General features: G+C 42.4%; 3 protein-coding genes across 5 annotated transcripts in view; 1 reads left to right on the top strand and 2 right to left on the bottom strand.

Annotated features, from left to right (window-relative positions):
* The window catches only part of myh11a (myosin, heavy chain 11a, smooth muscle), a 28,198-nt gene extending 20,054 nt beyond the window's left edge, over positions 1-8,144 (top strand). For 2 of the 3 annotated variants that reach the window (XM_051384032.1, XM_051384031.1), the window contains 22 exons: positions 110-218; positions 372-503; positions 700-906; positions 1,074-1,211; positions 1,326-1,449; positions 1,574-1,745; positions 1,861-2,073; positions 2,240-2,384; positions 2,538-2,744; positions 2,861-2,965; positions 3,095-3,247; positions 3,359-3,607; positions 3,782-3,994; positions 4,149-4,361; positions 4,476-4,637; positions 5,033-5,161; positions 5,247-5,335; positions 5,433-5,556; positions 5,649-5,857; positions 6,039-6,147; positions 6,292-6,464; positions 7,291-8,144. In XM_051384032.1, coding sequence (XP_051239992.1) covers positions 110-218; positions 372-503; positions 700-906; positions 1,074-1,211; positions 1,326-1,449; positions 1,574-1,745; positions 1,861-2,073; positions 2,240-2,384; positions 2,538-2,744; positions 2,861-2,965; positions 3,095-3,247; positions 3,359-3,607; positions 3,782-3,994; positions 4,149-4,361; positions 4,476-4,637; positions 5,033-5,161; positions 5,247-5,335; positions 5,433-5,556; positions 5,649-5,857; positions 6,039-6,147; positions 6,292-6,464; positions 7,291-7,420 — 3,505 coding nt within the window. In that variant the 3' untranslated portion in view covers positions 7,421-8,144. Of the gene's footprint in view, positions 1-109; positions 219-371; positions 504-699; positions 907-1,073; positions 1,212-1,325; positions 1,450-1,573; positions 1,746-1,860; positions 2,074-2,239; positions 2,385-2,537; positions 2,745-2,860; positions 2,966-3,094; positions 3,248-3,358; positions 3,608-3,781; positions 3,995-4,148; positions 4,362-4,475; positions 4,638-5,032; positions 5,162-5,246; positions 5,336-5,432; positions 5,557-5,648; positions 5,858-6,038; positions 6,148-6,291; positions 6,465-6,786; positions 6,820-7,290 lie in introns of all 3 variants that reach the window. The other variant, XM_051384033.1, reaches the window with a different exon arrangement.
* A 177-nt stretch (positions 8,145-8,321) lies between these two features.
* On the bottom strand, positions 8,322-14,408 carry LOC127354246 (nuclear distribution protein nudE homolog 1). Its single transcript, XM_051384034.1, has 9 exons — positions 14,242-14,408; positions 13,723-13,846; positions 13,430-13,583; positions 12,788-12,936; positions 12,492-12,628; positions 11,556-11,732; positions 11,366-11,451; positions 11,076-11,230; positions 8,322-10,377 (listed from the first exon to the last, which is right to left on the bottom strand). Exons 2-9 carry the CDS (start codon positions 13,806-13,808, stop codon positions 10,284-10,286), a joined length of 1,038 nt encoding a protein of 345 aa, XP_051239994.1. The 5' UTR covers positions 13,809-13,846; positions 14,242-14,408; the 3' UTR covers positions 8,322-10,283.
* A 783-nt stretch (positions 14,409-15,191) lies between these two features.
* Positions 15,192-19,823, bottom strand: LOC127354199 (pannexin-1-like). Its single transcript, XM_051383950.1, has 6 exons — positions 19,398-19,823; positions 17,253-17,374; positions 16,933-17,132; positions 16,346-16,847; positions 16,087-16,237; positions 15,192-15,998 (listed from the first exon to the last, which is right to left on the bottom strand). Exons 1-5 carry the CDS (start codon positions 19,576-19,578, stop codon positions 16,088-16,090), a joined length of 1,155 nt encoding a protein of 384 aa, XP_051239910.1. The 5' UTR covers positions 19,579-19,823; the 3' UTR covers positions 15,192-15,998; position 16,087.
* Between the last annotated feature and the right edge of the window lie 515 nt (positions 19,824-20,338).

Genomic DNA, 20,338 nt, shown 5'->3' with positions numbered 1-20,338 from the left:
TCATAACTGTTTGTACTTTTTTGCCTTTTTTATGGCTATAAATTAGACAATAGAAAATATTGCTTCATATTTTACTTGATATATTGGTTTCACTGCTGTATTTTTAAAGGGCATTTGCCAAGAGGCAACAGCAACTCACAGCCATGAAAGTGATCCAGAGGAACTGTGCTGCCTACCTCAAACTAAGGAACTGGCAGTGGTGGAGGCTCTTCACAAAGGTCAGGAATGCAACAAAATCACAGTACAACCTTATATTTGAGGCTGTTCTTATATTTCTAATGGAAATTCTTTATATAAATGACAAACTTAGCCTTATATTGCCTTTACCCAATTTTAAAAATGTGGTTGTTGCCCATGCTCCTGTACCATAGGTCAAGCCTCTGCTGCAAGTGACCCGACAGGAAGAGGAGATGAGTCTGAAGGACGAAGAGCTGGCGAAAGCCAAAGAAGTTTCTATCAAGTTTGAATCTGAGCTGAAGGAGATCTCCTTGAAACATACAGCGGTAAAGGACAAAATCTGCGATAATGACACAAACACATTTCTAAACTTTTATTTTGCTTTCACTTGTCCCTTTCCAGTGGTCATTTAATACACAAGTGAAACCATTTCAATAAGAATAAGCTCCTGTTAAAGGTCTACCAGGAATCTACTGGCAATTAAGCAGAGCACTCAATTTTTTTCCTTTCTCTCTGCTTCAGGTTTTGGAGGAGAGGAATGCACTGCAAGAGCAGCTTCAAGCAGAGACAGAGCTTTATGCTGAGGCCGAGGAGATGAGGGTCCGACTGGCATCTAAGAAGCAGGAATTGGAGGAGATACTCCACGAGATGGAGGCGAGACTGGATGAAGAGGAAGAACGTGCTCAGGCGCTGTTAGTGGATAAGAAGAAGATGCAACAGCAGATGCAGGTCTACACATATGATTATTAAGTTACTGTTTCCTGTTGCTGTTAAATAGCTATGGAACTTCACCTCACTTGTGTACCCTCTACACAGCTGAGCATGGTAATAAGTAGGAATGGGAATAATGTGATGGAATGGCAGCAGAAACTGAAGCTACAGTATTCTTCATGTAGGAATTGGAAGAACATTTGGAGGAGGAGGAAGATGCCCGCCAAAAGCTGCATCTGGAGAAGGTCACCTGTGAGGGGAAGATCAAAAAGCTGGAGGATGACATCCTGGTGATGGAGGACCACAACAACAAGCTGCTGAAGGTGAGTATGGACAAACAGGCCCTTATATTGGTCCGTCACTTATAAAGAGAGTTACTGTATCGAAAGAAGAAAGCAGAAATTCTGCAAACAGATGACCTTTTTGGTGTTTTGTAGGAGAGGAAGCTGATGGAGGAGAGGATTGCGGACTTCAGTTCCAACCTGGCAGAGGAGGAGGAGAAGTCAAAGAACCTCACCAAGCTCAAAAACAAACATGAGTCCATGATCTCTGAACTAGAGGGTAATCATTTCTTGTGGATTGTCATGCATTAACACCCTCAAAAACCATTATTGATGCTGCAGTCAGAGCCCTGCTTGTAGTTTGGAAAAAACATTTATGCAGATTTTTATCTTCCCGCTTCTAGTCCGCTTGAAAAAGGAAGAGAAGAGTCGACAGGAGCTGGATAAGGCTAAGCGTAAATTGGAAGCAGAGTCGAATGACATGCAAGAGCAGATAGCCGACCTGCAGGCCCAGATTGCTGACCTTAAAGCCCAGCTTGCAAAGAAGGAGGAGGAGTTACAGAATGCCTTGGCCAGGTAAGGGTTAACACTTGTATACCTGTGTAGCACCTCAACTTTTAACTTCCTGGATGCTATTTATTATCTCTATCATGCTAACAAATATGCAAATATGCACTCTTCTTCCTCTCAGGTTAGAAGATGAGACAGCTCAGAAGAACAACGCTTTGAAGAAGATCAGAGAGCTGGAGGGACACATCTCTGACCTGCAAGAGGACCTTGACTCTGAGAGGGCGGCGAGGAACAAGGCTGAGAAGATCAAACGTGACCTTGGGGAGGAGCTGGAGGCCCTCAAGTCAGAGCTAGAGGACACCTTGGACACCACTGCCACACAGCAGGAACTAAGGTCCGTCAAACAATACTGAGATATACAAATGTGTATTATTAAGGATCTTGAGACAAACCAACACTGCAACAAACCAAGAAACATAAATATTATTTCTTGTTGAGTTGAGGTGTGAGACAGAGGTGGTAAATAAATATGACAAACATCTGCATGATCCATCATTCAGGGCCAAACGTGAGCAGGAGGTGAACCTGCTGAAGAGAGCCATTGAGGATGAGAACCGCACCCATGAAGCCCAGATACAGGAGATGAGACAGAAACACACCCAGGCTACAGAGGAGCTCACAGAACAGCTGGAGCAGGCTAAACGAGTAGGCCATCGTTTCGTACAGTGTTAGAAATACTCAGCTATCATTTAGCTTGTTTATTTTATCTGATACTGTTTCTGAAAGACAAACTTCCCTTTTCTCCTCTCTTTCTAATACACACAATATTGATCTTGAATTTTTCTCTCTTCTGCTCAGGTCAAGTCAAACCTGGACAAGGCTAAACAAGCCCTGGAGAAGGAGACGTCAGAATTGACCATGGAGGTGCGCTCGCTCAGCCAAGCCAAACAAGATGGGGAGAACAAGAGGAAGAAGCTGGAAAGTCAGGTGGCAGATCTGCAGTCACGCTTCAACGACAGCGAGAAGCAGAAGGCTGAGCTGGGAGAGCGCTGCTCTAAGATCACTGTAAATGACTATTAGTAGTTACATCAGTAATGTACATTAAAAAAGTCTACATTTTTAAAAGCTACCACACTGATATGCTCATAAGTCCCAGAAACTTCATCTTTGTTTTCATACAGGTTGAACTGGACAGTGTGACAAACCTACTTAATGAAGCAGAGGGCAAGAACATCAAGCTGAGCAAAGATGTTAGCAGCCTTTCCTCCCAACTCCAAGACTCACAGGTAAGGTTTAGAGCTGAAACAGTGTCAGTTCCACATGTAACCTTTTCTGTGACAATAAAATATACTACATAATGCTTAGGCTCATAGGTCCATTAAAGCACTGACCTTTGACCTGGTATGCTGCTACAGGAACTGCTGGCTGAGGAGACACGTCAGAAACTGCAGTTCTCTACGAAACTGCGGCAAGCAGAAGACGACAAGAATAGCTTGCAGGAGCAGCTTGAAGAGGAGATGGAGGCCAAGAGGAACGTGGAGAGACACGTGTCCACCCTCAACATCCAGGTCAGAGTCTTACGAAGTTAGTACAGACGTTGGAGGATGAACAAACTTCAACACAAAAGGTAGATTAATTGTCTACATATTTAGTGCCTTAAATTCCTCTTCTTCTCACAGTTGTCAGATTCAAAGAAGAAGCTAGAGGAAATGACAGGAAACATTGAGCTGCTGGAAGAAGGCAAGAAACGTCTGCAGAGAGATTTGGAGGCAGCAAACACCCAGTTTGAGGAGAAGGCCTCTGCGTATGATAAGCTGGAGAAGACCAAAAACCGTCTGCAGCAGGAGCTCGAGGACACACTGATGGACCTGGACAACCAGAGACAGAATGTGTCAAACCTGGAGAAGAAGCAGAAGAAGTTTGATCAGGTCAGTTAAATCAAAAAACTGGTAACACTAAGAGATAACTGCTATAATAATACATTGGTATAGCATTTTTCACTACTAACATTTAAAAAAAAGAGACTAATTAATTACACATTCAAACTTAAAATTACTATAATTACTGTTAGCTCATGGTTTTCTGTCCTCTGTGGTCTCCAGATGCTGGCCGAGGAGAAGAGTATCTCCAGTAAATACGCCGATGAAAGAGACCGTGCTGAAGCCGAGGCCAGAGAGAAGGAGACCAAGGCTCTGTCCCTGGCGAGAGCTCTGGAGGAGGCCCAGGGCTCCAGAGAGGAGCTGGAGAGAGCCAACAAGGCCCTGAGGATGGAGATGGAAGACATTATCAGCTCCAAGGACGATGTGGGAAAAAATGTTAGTGCTGGAACATCATTTCATTCAAAACATCACTTAGTGTGGGAGACTGACCAGTTGATATTTTGGTCGGAAGTTTGGTTTGACTAGTCTCATTTCTTTGTGCTATTTACACCAAAATATAGCAGTTGATTTGACAATATATTGATGGCAGGTCCACGAGCTGGAGAAGTCCAAGAGAGGCCTGGAAGCCCAGGTGGAAGAGATGAAGACCCAGCTGGAGGAGCTAGAGGACGAGCTGCAGGCGGCTGAGGATGCCAAGCTGCGCCTTGAGGTCAACATGCAGGCCCTGAAGGCCCAGTTTGAGAGGGACCTCCAGGGACGAGATGAGATGGGAGAGGAGAAGAAGAGACAGCTTATCAAACAGGTAAAGAGGCATAAAATATCTCGTCCTACAAATGAAAACATGATCTGAGCCACCATCAGAGCATGTCACATCAGCTGTGTCGGTATTCCAAGCATTGATACATATTGACTGCAGGTTCGTGAGCTGGAGACGGAGTTGGAGGATGAACGTAAGCAGAGAACCCTGGCAACAGCAGCCAAGAAGAAGTTGGAGACAGACATGAAAGATCTGGAGGGACAGATCGAGACGGCCAGTAAGGGACGAGATGAGGCCATCAAACAGCTACGCAAGCTCCAGGTGAGAGGACAATTATGTTCACTTTGCAATTTTATTTTAGATTTTAGATTTAAATGTTTGTTTTTAGCATTACTTGTGAGTTGCAAGCTTGTAAATAAAGCATTTATAGTACTATCGTCCAACTAAACAGGTGTAATATTGGGTAACTATGGGAAACTGATGAAAGATAAAAAATGTTTCACATGCAATTAATACCACTACCACTACAAAGAGAGTACTTAACAGTATGACTTTGAGAAGTGCGTTGTTCACAGCACTGCATCAACAATCGGGTCAAAGCTCTGGCCTAAGGACTGTAACTAATAACATACCTGGTATAATAATAATTCACATCCTGGCTCTGATTGTCTCATCGCCCTCTCTATTGCTTCCTTTGTTTTTCTTCATCCCACCAGGGCCAGATGAAGGACTACCAGAGGGAGCTCGAAGACGCCCGCGCTGCCAGAGAGGAGGTGTTGGCTACCGCAAAGGAGAGTGAGAAGAAGGCCAAGAGTCTGGAGGCTGAGCTCATGCAGCTACAGGAGGTAACACATTTGATTCCTCACAAGGCAGAAACTTGTTTAAGAGCAGAGGTTTGAAATAAAGGATTCACTTCTAATATGTTTCTAGGACTTGGCTGCTGCTGAGAGGGCACGGAAGCAGGCAGAGGCCGAGAGAGATGAGCTGTCCGATGAGCTGGCCAGCAACTCCTCTGGGAAGTGGGTGGAGAACTTGATTCTGTCCCTTTGTCTGCAAAATGGGCGCAGAAGACAAGTGATGGTTACATCTGTTTTCTGCTGTGCTCTGTGCGTGCAGGTCAGCCTTGGCAGATGAGAAACGTCGTCTGGAAGCTAAGATCTCACAGCTAGAGGAGGAGCTGGAGGAAGAGCAGAGCAACATGGAGATCCTCAACGACAGGCTGAGGAAGAGCACACAGCAGGTGACATGATAGTAGCAGCTTCCTGACCCATTAAAGGGCTCAAAGAAGTGCAGAAGCTTCACCCCTCTCTTTGCATGCATTCCTGTCCACAGGTGGATCAGCTGAACAACGAGCTGCAGACAGAGCGCAGCACCTCCCAGAAGAACGAGAGCGCCAGGCAGCAGATGGAGCGCCAGAACAAGGAGCTGAAGGCCAAGCTGCAGGAGATGGAGAACCAGGTCAAGTCCAAGTTCAAGTCTTCCATCTCCGCCTTGGAGGCTAAAGTGGCACAGCTGGAGGAGCAGCTGGAGCAGGAGAGCAGGTCAGGGACAGAGTCAAAGATTATGTTTAATAAAATAGTTTTTTTGTCATTCCATTCATAAACAGTGGTTTCCAGTTCCATTATTATAGATTTGGTTTCCATATTTCACCAGAATGTGTTTACAATTAACATCAGTTACACTTTGTATTCCTCCCTGAACTCTTTTTTTTTCGTTTCTCAGGGAGAAGCAGGCATCTGCCAAGAGTATACGCCAGAAGGACAAGAAGCTCAAGGACCTGATAATGCAGGTGGAAGACGAAAGGAAACAGGGAGAGCAGTACAAAGACCAGGTACGATCACTCACTGCACTCATGCTCAAACACAAGTCCGTCCATTTTCCTTGTGTGTACAGACAAATGTGTCTGTATTTGTGAGTGGATGGTTAGCTGGGAGTAAAATAGTAATTTTGCATACGTGCTCCACTCGCACACCAGGCGGAAAAGGCAAATACCCGCATGAAGCAGCTGAAGCGACAGCTGGAGGAGTCAGAGGAAGAGTCTCAGCGTGCTACAGCCGCCCGCAGGAAGCTGCAGCGGGAGCTGGATGAAGCCACTGAAGCCAACGATGCCATGAGCCGTGAGGTCAACTCTCTCAAGAGCAAACTCAGGTAGGACAAGGTGCCAAAGAGACTGTCTATCTTTCTTCTTGGCCAGGTAGAGCGGAATGGTAAATAGTCACTATCTGGAGGATGTCTGTGTATGCGTAAAATATGTGTATTAAGCATATTTTCTCAAATAAACCAAATAAATCAACTCCAATAGTGTTATTGTTCCCAGGTCACCTACATTTGAGTGCTAAAGAGCACATTGTCTGTACACTCACCTTAAAAGGGTTGTAAACACACATTTACAGCTTTAAGATTGTAGTAGGGTTTAACACGGTAGCCTTACTGAGCACAAGCAAAACAATCATGTCCATCTCTATTCCAGAGGCAACCCTGAACCCAAGGAGTAGCACAGCAGGTACCTCTGCACCTAAAAGTTACCCCATCATCCTTTCTTATTAACTTACCATAACTTTTCATTCCCCCGTGCACACTCCTAATGCTGTCATTTCTTTCATTGAGCGTAACTGAGAGAAATATGGCTCATCCACTACCACGATTTCCTTAGAAACAACAGAAATATTTGAGTCACCCTCCATTACAATTATATCTAACTGGTGGCCATATTTTTCTCAGTGCTTGGTTTAATTGCCATAAACCAAACTCATTTTCCTGAGCCAGGAGTCAAATGAGTTACAAAAGATAACCAGCGTGCTTATCCTGTAACCAAAGCACAACCTGTACATTCTGTATTTCATCAACACCCCGAGTGGTTGTCAAACAAACCTCAACAAGCTCGGAATATGTGTCACATAACAACTCCTCTCACTCTGGGAATATGTTTCTGTGTTTGTATCTCTGTCTTGTGTGCATCTCTGTGGCATTCTAGGCGTGGAAATGAGCCCTCCTTTGGCAGCACACCTCGGCGTATGGGTGGAGGCCGAAGGGTGGTCGAGGATGCCTCAGAGGAGGAGGCCGACTCCCAAAGCGACTTCAATGGAACCAAGTCCGTGGAGTAAAGGGCGTCAAATTACCAGACATCAGAATTACCTACCAGGGAAAGGTCTGCCACTTCAACGGAGAATAACTTCAAAGCCTGTTATGCTATCTAGTTCTTCCATATCACTTAAATATATATTGCCTCCCATTTCCAATAGTGTACTTATTGTCTCAGAGCACCTTTTCTTGGCACACAATGAGAAGGACTTGATATCAACTAGGGGAGTTGTTTTGGTGGCTCTGCTGTGTGATTTGTTGTTCCTTTTATTTTATTTTTTAAATTGACACTGTTTTGTACGGCACTGAATGACTGATTCTTTCTTATGCCAGGTTTTGTACACAAGAATAGGCGCCTCTAATTACCACGCTATCCTGCAAGTAAAGGGTCACCTTTGAACTTAAAGCAGAGACATCATGTAAATCTATGGATCTGTAACTATTATCAGCGACTGTCGTCCTGTTGCCTGTGACTGCTGTTAGTGTTTCAGAGCAGCACTGAAGTGGGTCCGACAGATTGGATATACTCAGTCTGCATCCAGTCAGTGCTCCTGTTTGTACCCCAACAAACCAATATTTAGCTGTTAAACATTTTCTAAAGTCACCTTTTTATATTATTTGCACCTTTTTGTGCCCGGATGTGTTTAGATTACTTTTCAGTAATGTCAATGTTTTAGGTCCGACACGGTTCAGGGTAACCCCAGCAATTAAATCTCAAGCCAGATTTCAGTATGGCACCTAGCAACACCATTTTTGGCTGGATTTCCTGTACATGTTCAAATAGCCCCTGATCCTCCTAAACTAACTCATTCTCATTTGATCATATTATTATTATATGTAATCAACTGATGTTTACATTACACCAATCGTATCTATTAATTGTTGAACCACCTGCACAAGAAATAAAGATCTTTAAAAAAAAACTTTGATTTTCTCCTTTTAATGTTTCTGTCTTGGTCAGTAACTTCAAAGATCAAACTGGATCATCACAACAGAACGTTATTCTCATCTGTTCAGTTCAATTAAAAAAAAAACTGCAAACCAATAGGACCAAAGTTGGGTATAGTACCTCAGGCACATACAGTTTAAAGTCCAAATACAGAAGCAGTTGCTGCATACAAACACCCAGTACACAGTGGTTGTGGATTACAGTTACAGTCAGCTTGTGTTAGTTGAAGGAAGGTTAGACAGCAGAGAAGAAAGAAAAGACATCCAGTTCTGATATGCATGAACCACGAGTTCATTCCTACACACAGGCTACACTGCAGCGACGACCGCTGTATAAACGTGATATTGAGATATGTACGGTAATATTTGCTTAATGAGCTGCTGGTTGGCAGTAGTGACAACTCAAGATTGACCAGAAACATTTTAGGGAAAAGTACAGACGTCACAAATATAGTTTATCACTCCATTTCCCCATTTACAATATCTCTCTTCAAAAGGCAGGAAAAGGGAATTCAATATAGGCTCTATATACCTACACAAATATACTATGAGCTGTGCTTATCTTTGATCTATTAAAATCTATTATTGCTTGGTACTTTCCCCCCCATTCACCCACCATATAACCCTTGATGGCCGACAGGAGGTCTCACACCTATTAGGGAATTATTACTGTACATTCAGTAGTGAACATGTGCCCATCTAACTTCTACAGTCAGCTAAATTCAGAATAAATGTTATTGACAACCTTAGATCATAAATCTGTGGCACAACAAATGAACATCTTATCACCTCTGAAGCAAAACAAAACATAATCCTAAACTTCACATTCATAAACCTTGCATACCAGGAAGAAATGAGTCTGCTAAAACAAGTCTGTGCAATGGCAGGAAGGAGGTGGCAGGAAGGACCTGGGTCAAACTGAATGGCATGTCAGATTAAACTAGCCTGAAGAAAAGTGGTATCATCTGAATTGTAGAAGCCTGGCAGCATGGGGAATAAATAAACTATTTCACTTGTTTTATCAAATACAGCAAAGCAAGGCCTACAAACTCAACAGGAAACAACACTGATGAAGGCAGCGATGGCTAAAATACTAGCATCAGTTCCTGGCTGCGACTAATTCATTCTCAACTTTTTTTTTTTTTTTAATTGCGAATCTCTTCTAGAAAAAAATAATTGGGGGCTCAGCTTGGAAAGAAAAATATTACGATATCTAGCTCCTCCACAACAGATGTTAGTATATGCCGTTGTTGTTCAGTGCTACATCATTTGAGCCCATAGTTCAAAGAATAAAGAACAAAAACAGACTTTAAAGTTTTCACATCAGATTCCATGTCAAAAAAACAAAAAAAGAAATAATAATAATAATCTATTCCATTTCTTTTATGTTTGGTCAGTTTTTCATTGATAAAGCTTTAAAGTTCTGGACAATATTTGTATGATCCAACCTTTTTATAAATGACACTCCAAGTTCTATAACTGGTTCACATCCAGTAGCTGTTATTCATGTAATGATCGATGGGCAAGTGCAACAACCAGCCTAAATCTGTTCTCTGGATGCAGTAACGTTTCAACAGCCCTGTTATACCCGATCCGCCACAAAAAGCTAATCAGTAACACAGAAGGATTTTTTAGATGCTACCCACCACAGCGTCACAGTAGAAGATACATTGTAGCTTCTTTTACACAAGCTGTAGTGCTGGGTCCTATGACAGATATAGTGTGATGTTAGCCCGAGGCAGCAGAAGTCCATGCGCTGATTATGTGGGGCATGGAGCTGGGAGAGCGGCTTTCTTGTTCAAATAGTTCAGCAGGGCACAGGACGACAAGGGAAGACTGCTCAGTTCAAGGTCCCATTGCTGTAGTTTATTAAGGAGGGAGAGGACAGGTTGGTGTCAGATTATTGAAGGAGGGGGGTGGTTCGCCTCCTTTTTCCTCTCATAGCAGAATCTTGACACCTCCCTGCGGAGACTGGGCACCCTGGGAGACTCCTCTCGGAGGAGCTGGTCCGAACTCTAACCGCTTCACTAAACTGCAAGACAAAATGCAGCACATAGACACATGAGCAAACCTGAGATTAAATATTTATTATTACCTGTATTTGCTGGCTTTACGGACGCGAAAATAAAATGATTAAAATAATCCTGTAAAAATGTTGCTGTGTATGAAAATAAGGACAACGACTGAGCAGTCCATTTTCACAGGTTTAGTCAAAGTTAATATTATGGCATATATTAATAAACTGATTTCATAGTTTACATCATGAACTCAACAGCAGTGCAGTTTATGTTGCAGTATACTGGATGCTCAAGGGGTGAAAAAACTGGGTACCAGCATGCTTTACTTTACCTATCAAAGTTAAACTCCCTGTATTTTTCAACCTGGTTCTTATTTTCATAATTGCATTCAGGGATTTTCATACCTTTACACTCACCACATCTGTTAGGAAACCCCAGCAAAACAAGTACAGACCCGGGTTTGTGAAATGTGCCTTTAAAAACACAGCAACTTCACAAATCCTGAAAGTCTGAGGAATAAATTAACCACAGTGGACACCTGACTAAACCTGCATAAAAAGAGCCTGATTACAACAGTAGCTTATGATCAAAAATAAGCCTGCCGTGTTTAGTACAAGTAAGATAACGGACTTCTACGTAATAATTGATAGACCCACAAGAACAAGAGTTTTTCCAGTTGTTACACTTTAGACTGTGCCACTGTTTTCCTCACCTGTCGTACTGAGGAGGGGGGCTCATGCTGGTAGCTTGGATCTCAGAGCCTCTTTCTAAACCAGAAGGACTACTAGGACCAGCCGGAAGTGCTGGTCTGCTGATAGATGTATCGTAGACAAAGTCTCGACAGGACGCCAACTTTGACTCCAGATTCTGACAGGGATATCAAAAATGGTTGGTCAGCTCATACACAGAAAGGCCAAACATGTAGTGAGACTGTCCTATGACAACACAGTAGTCTGTAAAAGCATGTATTCACTGGGTTGGTATGATTTTTAAATCTCTTACTCCAACTTTTCTCAGCAGCTCCCCGACAATGTTGAGTGCAGATATTCTAGCTGATGTGGTGAGGGGAGTCCCTGTTAGACCATCACCTAAAACAAAACACATGAGTCAATAAACACACAGTCTGTTAATACGAAAGTGGTACATTAACCATCACTGTAGTTATTACTGCAGACCGAGTGTTTCTATTTACCTCGTCGGATACTGGAAGCAGGGGGCGTGGCAAATGAGCTGAGAGGTTTGGAGGGTGTGACGGGGATGGATGGGTTCCCAGCTGATGGGCATGGCAGATCTGCTCGATCCATGTCTTTGCCCAGGCTGCTGGATGGCCGTCTTTCCTTCTGACGTACAGCCAGCTCCTGGCGAAGGTCTAACACACAAGACACACAGATATACGGTTTCATTATGTTCCATATAATACAACAATGAAACTGCAGTGACTTGAAAAAGTCGGATGAACCGTTCAGAGAGAGGTCGAAAGTGGCCTGGATCGGATTTTTAAAAAAATATTTGGATTTGTGCTGTTCAGACTGTCATAAAAAAAAAAAAAAAAAAATCAGATATGGGTCACATATGGGCATAAAAGTCTGATTTGGGCCACTTTTGCCTGCAGTGTGAACGTAGCCTTAGTGTGTCCTGGCATTGTCAGCCTGTTGCCTGTAGCCAGGCTACCTGTTCTCGATAACTCAGGGCCCCAAACTTAACAATAAAAATACATATGATATCAACTGTGATGGATTACCACACTTTATCATGTTTCAAGGTTTCTGCAAGTTAATTTTCATACCACCGTAAAATAACAGTGGCTGTCTGGAAGGGTGGCTAAAAAGGATTCAAGTATATTTTATCAGTATTAATTGAAAAACACACATACAGCCCTTAAAAACCTTCTTATGATCTTAGGCAGTACACAGAGTATACATACACCCTAGAATAGAACTACGCATCAGATCAATTACAGAATAAACAGGAAGAATAGACGGGACATAAATAGACACAGGATTTGAAAAAATTAAAGCAGCGATCAAAATTCACTGAGCTATGCATGCAAGTGTCAGTTTGTAGAGAAATCAGCAGTTCTTGTAAACCTGAGAAGCTATGTACAGTGAGTGCATGTTTGCGTGTATACCTCTGGCTTCATCCTTGAGCCTCTGAACTGACTCGAGCAGGTTCTCTTTCTCATCCAACTCGCTCTCAAGAAAGGCATTCCTCTCAATGACGTGGTTCATCCGCTGCTCAAAGTCCTCCAGAGACATTATGGTGGCCCTGGAACAAGTAGGATGACAATAAAAGATCACTATACTGGATTCATCGGATTAGTGTGCTATAGTCTAAGTCTCTCTGTGTGTACAAAAGTCAGAGTTAGCGGTTAGGTTTGTCACTTGACGATGAAGCCCATTGGTGACATCCTCAAAACATCCTAACCTTTTGGTCCTCTCCAGGTCATCATTGGACTGCTCCAGCTCTCTGATGTATTTCTGCAGGTGATCTCTCACTGCTCTGGTTTGTGCCAGATCTTCCTCCAGAGTTGAGATGTGCCTGAAAGCATCAGAGTGCTGAGCCTCAAATTTCTCCTGCAAACAGCACACAGACATCAAATTAATTGACATAGGAAAAGTCAGCTTTGCAGTATCACGGCAGATTAATCAAAGCAGCTGTAAGCATATTATAGAAGGATCTGTGTATTTTTTTAGACATTGGCAAAGACAAAAAAAATCCATGCTAATGTTCTTTCTCCTTCTCGTCCCCAACAACCTTTGAGCAATCAGGGTTTTTCCAGCACAATCCTGCATTCACTCCTTCCATTAATATTCTCTTCCCCATGGAGCACTGAACAAAAATAGCAGTCAGCTGCCTTATAGCAGGCAGCAATTTTCCTAGTGGCAATGGCAGTGATATGCTGAATTTGGGTTGGCTGAAGACTGTCTGTGTGCGTGGGTGTGTCTCTGGTTCTCTGTCTGCAAGAAAGAACAGTCTTCTTCTTCTTCATCATCATCCTCGTCACTAACTAGAGCACCAGGGCTTGCCCAGCTCTGTAGAGGCCTATTTATAGTCAAGGTGCTCTACCTTTATGCTTTCCAGTTCCATGCGCAGTCGGTTGTTGTCTAAAAGCAGCTCTTTGTTTCGACTCTCGCATTGCTTCAGCTCGGTTTCCAGTTCTGCTTCATAGTCTCGACTCATCTGCTGAAACTCCTGTAGCTCCTCCTGTGCCTCATCAGCCCTGATGACAAAACCAGGTTTACACCAAAAATAACGCACTCCACATACTGTATTAGTGTGTAGTTTTAATATATGATTATTATTTAAGTGTCCTATTAAATAATCTCTTTGGATTTGCCCATGGTTACTGATCATGTTACCTTTGCTGGTGTCTCTCTGCCTGCTCCTTCCAGAAACTCAGCTCCTCTACCAAGGATGCAAACTTGTGTGTTGTTGGCTCTACCATGTCTGCCGCTTTGTGTCAGGATGATGGGGATGGGACGCCTAACGGTGAAGTAAAACACAGTATAGCTCTTAAAACTGTCCTTATCTGCCATAAGAGCACAGACATCCTCCCCATCAAAGGCACAAAACTATTGCGGTTAGTGAATGCTAACTACGTTAGCTATCGTTAGTCTATAGCTTCGTGCATTTAGTGCCGGTATACTGTGTCTACGGAAAGAAAAGCTACAGAAACGTGTTTTTACATTTATCTATGTAAAGTACGAAAAAGTAAAGATGGCCATTGAACGCGTTAGCTACTTTTTAGAGCTGACCGCCGTGTGAGAAAGCACATATACCAGGGCTAAGCTTTGTAAGCTAAGCTAATATAGCTAGCTAAGCGACTCAGCCAGAATGTGATAGCCCAACACAGAAAAACAGAAACTATTCAGACTCACCTGCATATAAGAGGGCGATTAAAACATGCTACTACTAAGAGGATGTAGTTCGAGGTAAGGCTAAATGTTTCGGATGTGTGCAACAAACCTATTGTGATTGCACAAACTAATCTCTCATTACGTTAGGACGGGGCTCGTATCGCCAACCAAATACAAACCAAGCGTCGGTTCTCGGACGCCATTGGACAATAGAGATGACGTTGTGAAACGATCATCCAATCATATTGTTCAACGAACTTGTAGCCGCGGGAGGCGGAGCCAAGAAGCTGAGCTCTGAAAAGTGAAGGATCCTGTCACCCTGTTGACATGCTATGGTGCAATAACAACCAAGGCATCGTTTTTGTAAGTCCTCCGAAGTTTTCATGCAAGATTGTGGAAGTTAAAAGTGTAATATTATTTTTGGCTTCAGTTAATTTTGTAAGATTCATAGGTGCTGTATATAACATTTATTCCATCTTATTTACATGTATGGAGGAGCATAATAGAAACACTTTAATAAGACGGGGCTTTTTATGTATCATATTTATTGCAAGGAAGTTGTTTGCTTATTATTGGATTGTACAGGTTTTACTTCTGTCTATCACAATTATCCCTGAATTAGATACTGAGAACTGAGTCATATTTTACAATGGGTTGTCTTTACTGGGCTCATAAATTGGGATGATGATTTGATTAAGCGGCAATGGGGGACTCACTGGAACAGGCTCTGCATTGGATAATCAGGTTTGAATGATTCTACTACGGTATGTAGGTTAGTAGACCAATAAGGTTATACATTACTTGCAAAACAAGTTTCCATCTCATCTTCCCCATTAAACTTTTATGAAGGGAAAGCATCTACTATATAGTTATTATATGGTATTACCATTAATGTTAAGTATTATATTCTATTATTTATTATACTTTAATATCTAAATGTTGATTATTAAATGAAGGACCCCATAATGATGGAAGGGAGAACAACATTCTTTAATTGTACCGTATATGGGCTCATGAAAGCCTGGAAGGAAGAATATGGAAGAATATGAATTCATCTTTCATGTCAAATGAAGAGCTGCCATCAGTCCATCAGTGTGGACAACCCAGGGTCTTATTAACATGCACATACAGTATACCACCTGTTGTTAACGGCACATTTACATACAAATAATCACATGCTTTACAATCCAGGCAAAGCTACTCCAGGGGTTCGTATAATACCTAACAAATGGTTGTTTAGTTTATGCTTACTTTGGATGGACAAACTTTCATCACTCACTAAATCTTCTAATTACACCACCTCAACTAAAAATACATCTCTGTGTTCAGAAACTTTTCTCATTCTACCAGAAAGGGCAGGAAGTAGACTCTGGCACCTGGAAAATAATTTACAGATTTCAGTCCAAAGAACATGGCTTATATTGGAAGGCATTTAAGATCCTGAGAAAAGTAGTATGTACCATAGAAAAAAATATAAACAGGAATTTAATTTCAGAAAAAAACAGGGTCAGGGGTCTGCAGCAGATCGTCTCAGACCTGAGACACTTGTATTTGGAGTATTCACATTTATTAAAAATGAGACATCTGAGAGGTATAATGTCTGCTGGCCAAACTACAGACTGTGTGAGTATAGGCCTCCTCTGTTTCTGATATGGATTACACTGCTGCATGTCAGTACCCCATTGTAAACTCAGATAAAGGTAAGTGCATCAGTTTGTCTCTTCCATCACAGCAGAGATTCTGTTAAGGTCAATCCTTCAGCAACACGGCAGAGAGATCTGAAGCAAAACAAAACACACTCAAGGTTAATTTCACCACATAAAAAGCTTATTTCACTAAAGTTACTCAGCGTCCATCCGTCCTTACCTCATTCTTCAGCTTTATTAGTGTCTTTGTTGTTCTTGCGTGAGCACGTCTTCTTACTGTCACACACATCAGTCTTCACCTGACCCAGAGTTCGCAGTAGGCACATGGCGTCAAACCCCTCATCACCAGCTTGTTGCAACAACTCAAGCACCTGTAAACAAGCAATGTCACTACTTTTTGAAAGCAAAAGCAACAGCAAACACAGGTGACATATTTTAACCACCATACTGGACCTTCAAGTATCTGTGCTGGGACCCACCTGCAGACATTTAAATGATTTGAGTTCGCTCAGGTTCTCCTGCAGGAACAGCAGATAGATGCTGAGATCATTGTAGAAGGGTGTGACCACACCCAAAGCACCAAAGCCTGGCAGCATCTCATAAGGCCGGAGAAAGCTGGAGCTCTGGCGAGCTGGTCCAAGAGCAGCGTACACCACCAGTGGAGCAAGAAGCACATACACTCCCAAGTTGATGTAGCTGAGAAGCCTGAAGACACCCACTGCCACGAGCTTACACTGGACAGCAGACGGCACTATGCTGTCGTTCTTCAGCAACCCTGTACGCAGGTCACAGGGAAACTCGTCAGTGAAAGAGGCCAGTTGGATGTAGTAGCCAAGGTAGAGGCAGGCCAGCAGGAGGATCAGCAGAGTCAGGCCCCGACATGTAAGGTACTTGACCACGAGGCTGCGAGAAAAGCGCTTGGTCTTCAGGTATTGCTCCACCAAAGGGTATTTAAAGCAACCCTCTGTCAGGTCCAAAGCACTGTTGCAGAAAAAGACACATGGCAATTAACCCTTCCCTACAACAGCATGGTTATCTGAAGGAAATACAACAGATGTGCGATTACCTCTGGGTGTCCTCAGGTGCATCTTTGCTGTCTAAGGATGCTAGATTCTTGGCCAATTTGATGGCACGATTATAAAAGCGATCCAGCTCCTCCATGATAAAGTTGAGGTCAGAGGAGAGGTGCGGAGCTGCAGTGAAACGCCAGAAAAGGGCCGGGATATACAACAGGATGGCCAGTAAGAGCAGGATGTATGGGAAGAACTGAGGGATCAGAGAGGGAGAAAACAGAACAGAAAAAGAAGAATTAGAGGAAGAAATATCTCAACTTTGATTTCTAGATGTTCTTAGAATAACTTTAATGTAGCTGTTTTTAATCTGTACCTTGTGCAGCCATAGTGGTGAACTGTTAGCTTGTTGCTGTACTGCTGCCCAACAAAATGAGTCCACATATGCGGCCTGTCTCCAGGAGAAGTTAGTGGGAGCAAAGCAGCTGATCTGGGTACCTGGATGAAGAAAGTGAAGAATTAGAGCAAAGAGAAACAAACACTACAAGCAACTGTCAGCCCTCCTCTGTTACTCATGGCCTAATTTGTTGATTGGTTGTCTTCAGCGTACTTTGTGTCAACAATTATGCCATCCCCTATTATGGCAGGTGTACAATGGGAAGTCTAATCAGGCACGTACAACCCACAAATGACCCACATAGTGAACAGACAGTAACATTTTGGCAGCACAGGAGCTGTCATATTAATATTACAGAATGAAGCTTTAAACAAACTGAGCACCTTCTGGCTACAGGATTCTCATTTTCTGTGTTTTCCATTTATGCCATACAGTCCAAGTATCAGTTAAATCAATTGAGGTATTAATCATAATAGTACCAGTTATATATAAATATATAGTAAGTCAACTTCTGTTTGCAGTTGGAGCATGAAGCAATGAGTTTTCCACATAATGCTAGCACAGCTAATTCTGCCAGCAGTGCACAAACACTGAGAATGGACTTTACAGTGAAGTAGGAGACATCTTGTGTCCAGCAGAAAAACTATAGAAATGAACAAAATTTGCATATTTATGATTCTATATTTTAAAGGTGGGAGGTCTTTATTTGTATTATTATTATACCTTTTTTTGTTGCGAAAAACATTACAGACACTACAGACCAGTTTGTACTTCACCTGAATTTTAAGTATTCATTTAAAATATTTCTAAAAAAAAAAAAAAAAAAATCAGCGATCAGTAAAAGAATACAGCTCTTCCATATAAATAACCAGCTATTCAAATGCATTGGGTTATTTTAGTGTTGCCATTTCAAGGAGGCATTAAAAACAATCAACACTTAGACCATAGTTTGCTTAACTTCCATAGTTTCTTATGAGATGGAGATATGCTTCACTTTTCCATTCCATATTTTGATTTGTTGAGTTATTTTAATAATTCACTACCCACTAATTATACACAGACGTCTGTTCTGTCTGATGTATGAAACTAAGCAGCCTCCTCTTTTGCACAATAGGCCTTCACGCATACAGCAGACAGGTCGATATGCCACAGTAGGAAAAGCACAGGTGTAAATAATAACATTAATGATTACTACAGAATGAAGCCCTTGTTAATGTTATTAGGAACACCAGCAATGTTCCTACTAAGACAAGTCAAAATGTCTGCTGTGAAAAAGGCCTTTGTACTTACTCTCTCGCTCTCTCTCTCTCTCTCTCTGCATCTCCTCCTTTGTGATTAGATTTAAAAGTAAAAATCAATGTTGGATTTTGGCCATAATGTGCATTTACTTTATGATTATCATTATTTGTAATCAAAGTCCACTCAAGGCTTGCAGTGTGTTGGATCCATCCTATTTTGTGTATAAGGGGCTCTAGCAGGACTGGCAGATAACAACAACAGACTGTGGGCATTATGACCTAAGAAGATTATGTAGGTATATTAAACAGCGCATGGGGCTGTAGATATTGTGTTTTCACACTAAAGAGGGAGACACCTTGCAGATCTCCTTCTGTCGATTCATGTGAGCTATCTTTACAGTAAACATGGGTCCATATGGCACCAGCTTATCTACAAGGGCTTCATTAGAATACATGTAGAGGTGTCTGTCAGTATGTCCATATGCCCAAAGTTTCCATCATTATTATCATCATCAGCAGCAGCAGCAGCAGCAGGAGGAGCAGCAGGAGGAGGAGCAGCAGGAGCAGTGTCTGCCTGCCTCTCTGTCTGGGCGTGAGATAAGCAGAAGGGTGGAGACATAAACCACACCTTCTCCAGTATTCACACCTCTCCTTCTATCCATTTACTGAATATAACCCCACTACATGCGCACACGTCACCCTGCCTCACCCACCACTGCATATAAGTGTGGTTAATTGAAACTAAATAAGACGTAGCAGAGGGGGATAAACAAAGCAGCTCCGCCAGGGTTTCCATTGGCTGCATAGCTTCTGTTATTATCGTACGTGATGAAATTCAAAGGATTATAACCTCAGACGATGGAGGCTCACATATCCAACAACTCACCGACTGACACCTCTTGGGCAAATGCGAGCGAGATGAGAAACAAAGGCAGCCCCACCGCTAGAAACGTGACTATTTTGTCCGCCGCCAGCTCCAGACGCAGCCCTTTGTACTTCGCCTCCGTGGGGTCCTTCAGCAAAAAGTCGGAGAAAACGTATTCGGTGGCTACGTGGGCAATCGCCATGACTGACGGGAACAAAAAGCCGGTGTCGTCTAATTGATGGAAGAGCCAGTCTCTTTCCAATTAGCCGAAAACGAACTGCCCGAGGTTAAAATCTATAATAAATTAAAAAAACAAACTCCCGCAGTGTAGAAATGTGTATAGTAAATAAAACACTGAGGCGTTATTGTTTACCCGGCCATCTCCACTTACTACTGGGACTGATGGTTGGACCTGCTGTCCTGTTACAGTACCCCAGACATCACACAGGCAACAGGGGGGAACTGGCTGCCTGCCAGCCGCTAGAGGGCGCTACTGGAGCTTTAAGTGCACCTGCCAGACAATAGATCCTACACGTTTAGTCACAGGCAATAATATGATAGCTGAGATTATTGTGATAAGTACATACAAATGAGTACATACTCGTTATGCAGTATGCAGAATGGCTTCCTTCACAGTATTATATTACTGGATTATTATTAATGATGCATGGTGTTACAGGTAATCGAGACAGAGCTAATTGTGTCTAATTTATATACTTGTTGGATGGTTTAATCTGTAACAAAGCATCATTTAAACTTTTTAACTGATCTATAATCTGTTAAGTGTGCTGTAAAATAAATGTATCTGAGGAATATGTGCAATATTCGCCTCTTAAAGTAGAAATAGCTGCTTAAGTACCTTAAATGGAAATTGCACAGTTTATTTGAGTAAATGCACTTACACTCAACTTCTGATATTGATGCACTTTTTACTGAATGACAACATTTGCAGTTCAGAGAAA

The sequence above is a fragment of the Dicentrarchus labrax genome, unplaced genomic scaffold (assembly GCF_905237075.1).
Source record: "Dicentrarchus labrax unplaced genomic scaffold, dlabrax2021, whole genome shotgun sequence".
In the NCBI taxonomy this organism is placed as follows: domain Eukaryota; kingdom Metazoa; phylum Chordata; class Actinopteri; family Moronidae; genus Dicentrarchus; species Dicentrarchus labrax.
This window is presented reverse-complemented; position numbering and strand designations above follow the sequence as displayed.